A 12,015-nucleotide genomic window follows, 5' to 3' on the forward strand; every position below is an offset into this window, starting at 1 on the left:
CCGCCCCTCCACAAGAACACACTGGTGCACCACCCTTCTCCACGTCTAGAGGAACAGATCTGATCTATCTCAATCCAGCAGAATCCATGTTTAACATTTATTACAACAAAGAATAGACCTAGAGGGAATTTGGGGTAAGAATGAGGGCCAGAGAGTTCTTAGTCTCTGTGGTTCATTACACAATTCCCACCGCCACCATTCAAGGAGTTAGGGATACTCCCAGAAATAAATGTGCTCCTTCTGCCCCTTATGCCACAGCCAGGGAATAAGGTAGGTCTTTTCAAGATAGAGGATCTAGGCCAAAAGAGAAAAATGCTAAGAAGAGAAAGGAAACACAGAAAAAAAGGACAAGCAAAAGCACCTCACTTTACAGTCTTCAGGTTCATATTTCAGATCCTTTTGCCTGCTTCAGTATCTTTGGTCAGAGGTTATTTAGCTATCTTGTTTTGAATAAAAAAAATTTTGTAAACAATAAAAACCCTCAGGCCAGGCGCTGTGGCTCACGCCTGTAATCCCAGCACTTTGGGAGGCCGAGGCGGGCGGATCACGAGGTCAGGAGATCGAGACCATCCTGGCTAACATGGTGAAACCCTGTCTCTACTAAAAAATACAAAAAGGTAGCTGGATGTGGTGGCGGGCACCTGTAGTCCCAGCTACTTGGGAGGCTGAGGCAGGAGAATGGCATGAACCCAGGAGGCGGAGCTTGCAGTGAGCCGAGATCGCGCCACTGCACTCTAGCCTGGGCGACAGAGCGACACTCCGTCTCAAAAAAAACAAAACAAAACAAAAACAAACAAACAAACAAAAAAAAAAACAATAAAAACCCTCAAAGAAAATGAAGACCAACACATCATATATAATATATATTACAGACTAGCCAACAGCAAATCAAGCTGTGAAGTTCTGCAGAGCTCATATGTGTTTAAAAGATAAAGCAAACTTGGGTCTCACCCGGCCCCCAGGCTCCAGTGCAGTGGCAGAATTACAGCTCACTGAAGCCTTGACCACTTGGGCTCAAGTGATCTTTGCACCTCAGCCTCCTGAGTAGCTGGGACTACAGGTGCCCACCACCATGCCCGGCTAATTTTTTTGGTAGAGATGGAATCTCATCATGATGCCCAGGCTGGTTTTTAACTCCTGGGCTCAAGCAATCCACCTGCCTTGGCCTCCCAAGTTGCTAGGATTAAGGACATGAGCCACTGTGCCTGGCCTAAAGAAGTATTTAAGGGAAATTGGAAATTAGGATTGTATGACCCAATGGGTAATACTCCATTTGCCCATTTTCAACATGTCGATAACCCTTTCTCTGTTAGCTACCATGTCACCATAAGCACAACTTTAACAGGGTTGTGATAGCCCTAGCATCACAAATAAGACCTGGCTCAAGGGTCTACCTGGAAACCAAGCAAGAAAAGCTCAGAATTTTGAAGGATTACAGACTGGCACCTTCCCCTGCCCCCACCTCCCATGTATATATCCCTCCAGACAGGATGGGAGAAGTAGAAAGGGCTTATTCCTAAAAACCAAAAAATCTAAGCTTATGCCAGGTGCAGTGGCTCACAAATGTAATCCCAGCACTTTGGGAGGCCGAGGTGGGCAGATCACCTGAGGTTGGGAGTTCAAGATTAGCCCGACTAACACGGAAAAACCCTGTCTCTACTAAAAATACAAAATTAGCTGGGCATGGTGGCGCACGCCTGTAATCCCAGCTACTCGGGAGGCTGAGGCAGGAGAATTGCTTGAACCCAGGAGACGGAGTTTGCAGTGAGCTGAGATCACACCAGTGCACTCCAGCCTGGGCAACAAGAGCAAAACTCCATCTCAAAAAAAAAAACAAAAAACAAACCTGAACTTACTTCACTCCATAATCATGCGCAAGCATGCATGTATGCACTGCACACACAAAAACACACACGCAGATTGATTTAGATATTGAGTTTTATAGACCCAGCGTAATGTGATGACAGTTGATGTGTGAAGTCCAGTTCTCTGGAGCCAAACCTAAATCCTGCATACTGTTACTACCACCCTTACTGACTCTGGGTTCTACCCTGACCTTTCTAGTTGTCCTGGGTCCTTAAAAATCTCTCATTTCCGCTCTATCAAAGGATGGGCCAGTAACTGCAGATGACTAGTTAAAGCTCAGTCCTCATTACATGTTTCAGTGTGGGGGAGGGATTTAAAGAGGACATCATGACAAAGAACAAAGAAGCCTGTTATGACAGGGAAAACAGGGCAACTGATGGTAAAATATAGTAGCTTAATGGGTTTACATTATTATAAAGTTTCTCTTTAGGCTGCTAAAACAACCAACAAATATAATACCTCCTTCTGTGCAGTGCTGGATCTGCTGCTGACTGATGTATCCCTGAGAATGCAAGGTAGGAATTCAAGTACAGTTTTTAAATGTCCAAATTATGTATCATTTGCAGAGAATGGAACTGGCAGGTTGACACGTGCAAAAACCAAGGAAGCAAATAAATAAAACCACATTGTTCCAGAATTGGGTTTAAAAGAGCTTTAGGAACAGCATGGTTATGCCTGTTTCCCCTGACCCTGCTTACTTTGGCACCCAATGCTAGGGGTGATGTCTCTGGCTCTCTGTTCTTAAGACTAGACAGAAAAATATCCTACCCCACTTCTGAGACAGACTCTTTTATACCAAACAACAGCCTCTCTTGATTGGGTTAATAAATTTGGTTTCACGCTTTATTTCTGAAATTGAAAAAGAAAACATCATGTATGCCTCTTTCAACATAAAGCAAATCCACACCAAGACCACTTCACTATCCCAGAGCCTATAGCAGATAGTAGTTCTGGGGATGGTGTCTCACAGAAAGCAGCTGTGAACTCTATAGCAAAGTCTGAGGGCTTTGCTACTCCCACTCCCACCCTACCCTATCCCCAAAGCTCCCACATCATTCTAGACAAATCATGTATTAAGGTACATTTTGTTTCCTCCATCAGGAAGAGGCATGATGCTGTGAACTTCTAATCAAAGACATGCGGCAACTCCCAACTCCATTCTTGCTGACAAATGCCTACTCCTTAAAACTTTCCAATTGAGGAAGAAACCCTCCCCACCACCTCCAGCCCCACCAATTTAATCCTGGGCCTCTGGGAGGAGGAGGCCTGTGGATGTTTTCTTTCAAAAGAAGTATGCTGGCTTTCCCAAGAGGTAGCAAGCTACTGAGCCTTTAGTGAACACCAGTTGGCTGATTCTCTGCATCCCTAAAATTCTTCCTTTTCAGGTTGGCTAACTCTCACTACTCACCAGATCTGATAATACAGACTGACTTAGACTCTTGAAGGTAACTGGAGTCCCTTATTCTTCTTCAAGTTACAGAAGTGCTCCATTTGCCACTTTAAGTTATAAATATGTCCCCTGAGGTGCTGAACAACAGTCTCGAGTACACGTGGTTATGGAGAAGAAAACCAAATACGTGAATATGGAATCACTTTCAGATGCCAGTGAGAGGCGGCAGACAAGACTCCAAAACAGGATGAGATGAACCCTATGCCATCTCCACTGCTGTCTTACTACAGCCACCCATAAACTGGACATGGAGCCCAGAACCCTTAGACAGTTGCTGGCCCTAGATAATTTAGCAGCAGAGAGGTACAAGAAGGAAAATAGTTGCACATTTTCACTACATCTTGTATCTTCCCTCTTAATATTTCAGTGCCATAAATGACCTGTCAGAAAATATAACAGTTTACTACTTTAAAACCTCCCTTGTCTCACAACCAAGTGAACACAGAAACAAAAGGGATAAGGGAAAGTATTCCACATCTGCTCATCAGGTAGTGCTTTCCTGACTTTCGCTCAGAGTTCTGAGCACCACCAGGTATTCCAGACAGGTGAGGTTCCAAAACGTGTACAAAACATCCCACAGCCCCCGAAAATACCAATAAGATGAAAATGTTGAAGGACTACCCAATGATTACATAGAACTAAGTCATAAAAAGTCTAAGAAGGTAAACAATTTCCAACGCAAATAACCTTGTAGAGCTGTGTGAAGATGTTAGGTGTAACTCCAAATAACTAGTTGTAGTTGGGAAGCTTCTAAACAAAGCAGCATAAAAGCAGGGAAAACAATCTTGATTTGAGTTTGGGGAATGTCCCTAAATTGTGGCTCAGGTGGCCTGGGGACTCAAGTGTGAGGAAACAAAATGAGGCTAGTACCCAAAGTAACAAAGGCAGTTTCAGATGGGCAGATAAGTATAAAAGGAATCCTCTGCCTCCAAAAGACTGGATTACATGAGAAGTAGGCCTATTTTAAAAGAAAAAATGTTCATAATATTTTAAGCTGAGATAAGGCAAATGACATCATTTTCAAAAATGACATATTTGCGTGTAAATGCAAGAGAAGTAAAGGATAAAAAGCCTGAATTCCCGTGGGTGGTGGCAATACATTATCCAGCCAGGCAGCATAAAAATGCAATGAGGAAAATCTTGTTTGGGGCTTTGTATTTGAGGAAAGGGGAAGCTTATTTTCTCAAATAGGGAAGGGGTGCAAGCATTTGATTCAACATTCAACCATCAAAACCAAGAATCACCAGTATCTTAGCTACCACTTCCTCTACTACTCGTCCTGAAAATCTATGCACCAGAATCATTATTAAAGGACAACTGGGGATTTTTTTGGATGCAATTTTTTCAATAAATCATCCAAAATATTTTTAAAAACCTTTTATACACATTGTCTAATTATAATGACAAAATCATGTGCTACAATTACTTCTGAAGACATAGCACCCTCAAACATACTCTTAATACAGAATACATAAAACTCAGACTTTTTTTTTTTTTTGAGACAGTGTTTCACTCTTGTTGCCCAGGCTGGAGTGCAGTGGCACGATCCTGGCTCACCGCAACCTCCACCTCCCAGGTTCAAGCGATTCTCCTGCCTCAGCCTCCCGAGTAGCTGGGATTACAGGCATGTGCCACCATGCCCGGCTAATTTGTATTTTTAGTAGAGACAGGGTTTCTTCGTGTTGATCAGGCTAGTCTTGAACTCCCAACCTCAGGTGATCCACCCACTTTGGCCTCCCAAAATGCTGGGATTACAGGCGTGAGCCACGGCACCCGGCCTAAAACTCAGAATTTTTAATACTAATTTAAAATTGAGTCTATCGAGATAATTCATGTGTACATAATTTGCTACGTAGGATACTTTTCCCCTCAAAAAAAGAAAGCGTATTCTCAATTATAGAGTATCTCAAAAACAGCTCAAAACAATTATTTTAGTTATTTTCATGTATTTAGAACCCAAGATAAATTATGTACTACTTGAATTGGTTACGATACAGGCATCTAACAATTATGTCTCCCTGTAGCAAGATGAAATAAATATGAGGAACTAAGAAATGTGTTTCTCTTCTAATAGATAGCAAATGACTGCTTCACATTAGACCCAAAAAATTCCTTGAAAATAATAGCTGCAACCCAAGCCAGCCAGGTAATATCCACCATTCTGGTAGGTTTACATGCATTATTCACTTAAATTCTATCAACAACCTACTGAGGTAGGTATTATTCTTGTATAGATAAGAGATTCAGAAGGCGGGTGTAGTGTGAGCACCTGTAATCCCAACACTTTGGGACGCTGAGGCAGGGGCATCACTTGAGCCCATGAGTTTGAGACCGGCCTGACCAACATGGTGAGACCCCATCTTTACAAAAAATTTAAAAATTAGTCCAAGTGCTTTGGGGCACACCTATAATCTGAGCATTTTGGGAGGCCAAGTGGATCGCTTGAGCTCGGTAGTTCGAAACCGGCCTGAGAAACAAAGCAAAACCCCATCTCTCTATAAAAAAAAATACAAACTCTTGACCAGACACCGTGATGCACGCCTGTGGTCCCAGCTACCTGAGAGACTAAGGTGGAAGGATTGCTCAAGCCCAGGAGGTTGAGGCTGCGCTGAGCCGTGACCGCGCCGCTTCATTCCAGCCTGGGCGACAGAGCAAGATCCTGTCTTTAAAAAAAAAGAAAGAAATATAAGAAAAAAACACTCAGAGGGATGATGGTTTTCAAGGTGAGGTGTAAAAACACATTTATTTGAACTTAAAAACAAAGTACCATTTTTTTCTGTCTTAAAAAATATATTGGTAAGATATGCTGAAATCTTTAATATATCTATTTTCTCAACTCTTTCTAAATAAATTGGATGGAACAAGGTACCCAAAGGAATGAGTAACAAACATAATCAACAGTCATTTGATACATCTTGAAGAGCTTCTATTACAAGTCAGGAAGCTTCCAATTCTTCACTTTTGATAAACCTGGAGATTCTAATCAAGTTACTAGTTTTTGTATCGGTAAAAATGTTTAACAAATGATTGAATAAACAAATAAAGGAGGAAGAATAGATCAATCCATGCAGAAGAATTCAAAATAATTTATATAGATACCCTGGCTTCAAGGAGGTATAGCCACCCTCTCCTTAGTTGTGGGCTATGCATATTCCTTCCAAGGAGTACAGAATGAAAAGTTTGGGAAAGAGCAACTTTACAGTGGAGAAAAGCTAAAAATATTATCTCAGGCAGGTGATGAAAGGTTTCCCATCAACAGGGATAAGCCACACTGATAGTAAATACTTCAGATATGACATAATGAAAATGGCACATTACTTCTCTGGTCTTTCTTCCCCAAACCTATAACCCTAGACTAATCATGAGAAAACACATAAGAAAAATCTCAGCTGGGGGACATTGTACAAAATACCTGATCAGTACCCCCCAAAATTGTCATCAAAAACAAGAAAATTTATAATCAAGAGTTGCTTAATAGCTAGGTATGGTAGCATATACCTATAGTCACAGCTACTTGGGAGGCTGAGGTGAAAGGCTCACTTGAGCCCAGGAGGTCAAGGGTGCAGTGACCTGTGATCGTACCACTGCACACCAGTCTGGGTGACGGGAAGACACTGTCTCAAAGACGAGAGACAGAGAGACAGACGGAGACAGAGAGAGAGAGAGAGAGAGAGACAGAGAGAGAGAGGAGTTGCCCATGAAGACATGACTATTAAATATAATGTGATGAGCAGGGCACAGTGGCTCATGCCTATAATTCCAGCGCTTTGGGAGGCCAAGTGGGGAGGACTGCTTGAGGCCAGGAGTTTGAGACCAGCTGGGCAACTTAGTGAGACCCCATCTCTACAAAAAATTTAAATACATATACGTATACACACACATATATATATAGATATAGATATCTATTTATACATATGAAATATTTTGGAGCAAAATGACGACAGGTAAAAACAAAGGAAATGTGAAAGCGTATGGACTTCAGTTAGTTATAATGAATTAACATTGTTTATTAACTGTAACCAATGAATGACACTAATGTTAGATGGTAATAAAGAACCAGAGTAGAACTAGGATAAGGTAAGAGTAGGGATTCAGGCTTGAAAATCTATTCCTAAGTAAACATAGGGAAATGAGAATCATATACATTATTGTTTAGTAAATACAGCTCTTCAAAATGATGCATACATATTTCTTAAAGCTGTAGCTGAAGACAAAGCAACTGAATATAAGAAAGATGATTTTTTACATGTTAAAAGACAATACGTAATTTTATTTTACTAGGGGCAAAGACAATAAGGAGATTAAGAATAACTCCGAAACCAGATTCCTCCTTACCTCACATTCTGAGTTGGATTCCACCTTTCAGAAGGCAGTTCTCCACTCTGTGGGTCATCTACAGGCGGATGAAGAATTGAAATGCATACATCTCCATTCTATGAGACACAAACATTACATTCAGTAAATACTCAAAAAGTGATGTACAAAAAGGGACATCGGTTCTAAAGTTTCCTTTATTCCTAGAAACTGTTTTTTCATCAAAGGAGAAAACAATTCTGCTTTTTATGTTCAACATCAAAGATAAATAATAATTAAGCATTTTAAAAATATAATATTTATTTTGACCAATCTCCAAGGTATATTTTCTAGTGAGAAGACTTACTATTCCTATAGTACGATCCTGATAAAAAATTGACTGGGGCTGGGCGCGGTGTCTCACGCCTGTAATCCTTGCACTTTGGGAGGCCAAGGCGGGTGGATCACCTGAGGTCAGGAGTTTGAGACCAGCATGGCGAAACCCCATCTCTACTAAAAATACAAAAATTGGCTGGGCGCGGTGGCTCACGCCTGTAATCCCAGCACTTTGGGAGACCAAGGTGGGCAGATCACAAGGTCAGGAGTTCGAGACCAGCCTGACCAACATGGTGAAACCCCGTCTCTACTAAAAAATACAAAAATTAGCCAAGCATGGTAGCAGGCCCCTGTAATCCCAGCTACTCAGGAGGCTGGGGCAAGAGAATCGCTTGAACCTGGGAGGTGGGGGTTGCAGGGAGCCAAGATCGTGCCAATGCACTCCATCCTGGGCAACAGAGGGAGACTCCGTCTCAAAAAAACAAAAACAAAAGACAAAAATTAGCCGGGCGTGGTGGCGTGCGCCTGTAATCCCAGCTACTCAGGAGGCTGAGGCAGGAGAATCGCTTGAACCCGGGAGGCGGAGGTTGCAGTGAGCCAAGATAGTGCTCCAGCCTGGGCAACACAGTGAGACTCCACCTTAAAAAAAAAAGACAAACATAATAAATCAAGATTCAATTGTCTTAGAAGCAGCCAAATATATATCCCTTTGTTTTCAGATATATCTGTGTACCTAGAGTACATAAAAAGGAAGAAAAAATATCTAACCTTGCTTAATATCTACTCAGATAGATGCTATGTCAATAACCATGGCTTATATAAACCAAAAATATGCCTCGCAGCAAATGTTAACATTCTCAAGATATAGTTAGAATGACTTCCCACTATGGCTATTATATTTTGCTTCATAAACTTACACAACTTAATCCACAAGTACATTTAGGTTAATTCATACACATATGGATTGCCTACCATATGCAATACAGAACACAATTCAATAGAAAAGATAAAGTTAGGTAAAATACAGTGACTTATCTCTTGGGACTTAGCCTAACATGGAAGGTAAGATTTATTTATTTATTTAATTTCTTTCTGACTTTAGAGATGGGAGTCTCACTATGTTACCTAGGCTGTAGCGCAGTGATTATGCATAAGACAACCATGGTGCACTGCAGCCACTAACTCCTGGCCTCAAGTGGTCCTCACACCTCAGTAGTCCCATAGCTGGGACTCTATGGTGTGCTACCACACACAACTTAAGATTTATATTTTTTAAAAAATGGAGGTATAACTATATAAAGTACAAAAATCTTACATATACAACCCAAATTTAGACAAACAGAAACTATATGAATATATATGTAACCATTATCAATATAAAATATTTTTAAAATAAAATTAATACAAAATATTATATTCTAAAACACTGCCTTATGGTTAGATACCATAAGGCATGTAAAAAGTTACTACAGAAAAAAGGAGAGGCCAGGCACGGTGGCTCACACCTGTAATCCCGGCACTTTGGGACGCTGAGGCAGGCAGATCACAAGGTCAGGAGTTCGAGACCAGCCTGGCCAATATGATGAAACCCCATCTCTACTAAAAATACAAAAACTAGCTGGGTGTGGTGACACCTGTAATCCCAGCTACTCAGGAGGCTGAGGCAGGAGAATCCCTTGAACCCAGGAGGCAGAGGTTGCAGTGAGCTGAGATCACGCCACTGCACTCCAGCCTGGGCCGCAGAGCGAGACTCCATCTCAAAAAACAAAAACAAAAACAAAAACAAAAAGAAGAGAGCCGGGCGTGGTGGCTCACACCTGTAATCTCAGCACTTTGGGAAGCCAAGGCGGGCAGATCACCTGAGGTCAGGAGTTCAAGACCCGCCTGACCAACATGGAGAAACCCCATCTCTACTAAAAATACAAAATTAGCCAGGCGTGGTGGTGCATGCCTGTAATCCTAGCTACTCGGGAGGCTGAGGCAGGAGAATCACTTGAACCTGGGAGGTGGAGGTTGTGGTGAACCGAGACTGCTCCACTGTACTCCAGCTTGGGCAACAAGACCAAAACTCCATCTCAAAAAAAAAAAAAAAGAAAAGAAAAGAAAAGAGAAACTTGGTATATTTGGGCAGTGAATGCATGGGAGGTGGGGTGGAAGATAAAAGGCTTTGTCGTTGAGGAAGCTTTCAGATGAGCTTTCCTTTAATAATAACAATTTAAACAACCTATGGGAAATGTAGAAATGAGTTTTTCTGGCCAGGTGCAGTGGCTCACGCCTGTAAACCCAGCACTTTGGGAGGCCGAGGCGGGCAGATCACTTGAGGTCAGGAGTTCGAGACCAGCCTGACCAATATGATGAAACCCCATCTCTACTAAAAACACAAAAATTAGCTGGGCGTGGTGGCACACACCTGTAATCCCAGCTACTCAGGAGGCTGAGACAGGAGAATCAATCGCTTGAACCCGGGAGGGCGGAGGTTGCGGTGAGCCAAGATCAAGCCACTGTACTGTAGCCTGGGCAACAAAAGCGAAACTCTGTCTCAAAAAAAAAGAGTTTTTCTGAATCCCAGTACTTTGGGAGGCCGAGGCCGGCAGATCATGAGGTCAGGAGATCGAGACCATCCTGATTAATAGAGTGAAACCCCGTCTCTACTAAAATACAAAAAATTAGCTGGGCGTGATGGTGGGCGCCTGTAGTCCCAGCTACTCGGGAGGCTGAGGCAGGAGAATAGCGTGAACCTGGGAGGCGGAACTTGGAGTGAACCGAGATCGCACCACTGCACTCCAGCCTGGGTGACAGAGTGAGACTCTGCCTCGAAAAAAAAAAAAGGAGTTTTTCAGGAGAAATAAGCCAACACTATAAATAGTAGAATAAAATATGCTTGGGTACTTGTATTTGTTTTCTATTGCTACGGTAATAAAATACCATAAACTTGGTGTAAACACCACAAACTTACAATTTTACATTTCTGTAAGTCAAAGTCTATCATGTCTCTCACAGGACTAAAATCAATGTGTTGACAGCACTGCATTCCCTTCTAGAGGCTCTAAGGAAAAGCCCCTTTCCTTGCCCTTTCTAGCTACTAAAGGCCAATCTTTTCCCTTGGACTTCTTCTATTTTTAAAAAAATGTCAATGTTTCATTTTTCTGGGTCTTTCTTCCAAAGTCATATCTATTCTAACTAATTTTATGCCTCCCTCTTCCACTATTAAGGACTCTTGTGATTACATTCGGCTCCCCTGGATTATCCAGAATAATCTCCCTATTTTAAGGTCAGCTGATTAACAACTTTAACTTCTCTCTGACATATAACCTAACATTCACAGGTTCCAGGGATTAGCATGTGAACATTTTGGGGGAACCATTATTCTACCTACCTCAGTAGTAAACAGCCTCGTTTTGATGAAGAATAGAGCATAAAAATTAGGCCACGCAGTTGGACGCAGTGGCTCACGCCTGTAATCCCAGCACTTTGGGAGGCCAAGGTGGGTGGATCATGAGGTCAGGAGATCAAGACCATCCTGGCTAACATGGTGAAACCCCGTCTCTACTAAAAATACAAAAAAAATTAGCCAGGCGTTGTGGAGGGCGCCTGTAGTCCCAGCTACTCAGGAGGCTGAGGCAAGAGAATGGCGTGAACCCAGGAGGCGGAGCTTGCAGTGAGCTGAGATCGCGCCACAGCCTGGGCGACAGAGCGAGACTCCGTCTCAAAAAAAAAAAAAAAAAAAATTAGGCCACAGAAGCGTGCTACTTGGTTCAGAGCGTAATATATATTTAAAAAACAAACAAACAAAAAAAACACAACCTTCTTAGTAGTGGAATGAACTGAACAGATTTGCATTTCAAAATGACATATTAGAAAATAGGCATCCAAATTGACACAGACAATGGATTTGACAAAATCTAACACTCTTTCATGATAAAAACAATCAGAAAGCTATGAATAGATGGGAATTATCTTAACATCATAAAGGGCATTTATTAAAAACCCACAGTTGCCAGGCACGGTGGCTCACGCCTGTAACCCCCAGGACTTTGGAAGGCCAAGGCGGGCAGATCACCAGGTCAGGA

At 42.1% G+C, this 12,015-nt stretch overlaps 1 protein-coding gene across 2 annotated transcripts in view; it reads right to left on the reverse strand.

The window, feature by feature from the left end:
* The window catches only part of UBE2R2 (ubiquitin conjugating enzyme E2 R2), a 111,357-nt gene that overhangs the window by 12,406 nt on the left and 86,936 nt on the right, over positions 1-12,015 (reverse strand). For both annotated transcript variants that reach the window (XM_032139513.2, XM_032139512.2), the window contains exon 3: positions 7,652-7,749. In XM_032139513.2, coding sequence (XP_031995404.1) covers positions 7,652-7,749 — 98 coding nt within the window. The remainder of the gene's footprint in view (positions 1-7,651; positions 7,750-12,015) is intronic.

This window comes from Hylobates moloch, unplaced genomic scaffold (assembly GCF_009828535.3).
Source record: "Hylobates moloch isolate HMO894 unplaced genomic scaffold, HMol_V3 SCAFFOLD_19, whole genome shotgun sequence".
NCBI lineage: Eukaryota > Metazoa > Chordata > Mammalia > Primates > Hylobatidae > Hylobates > Hylobates moloch.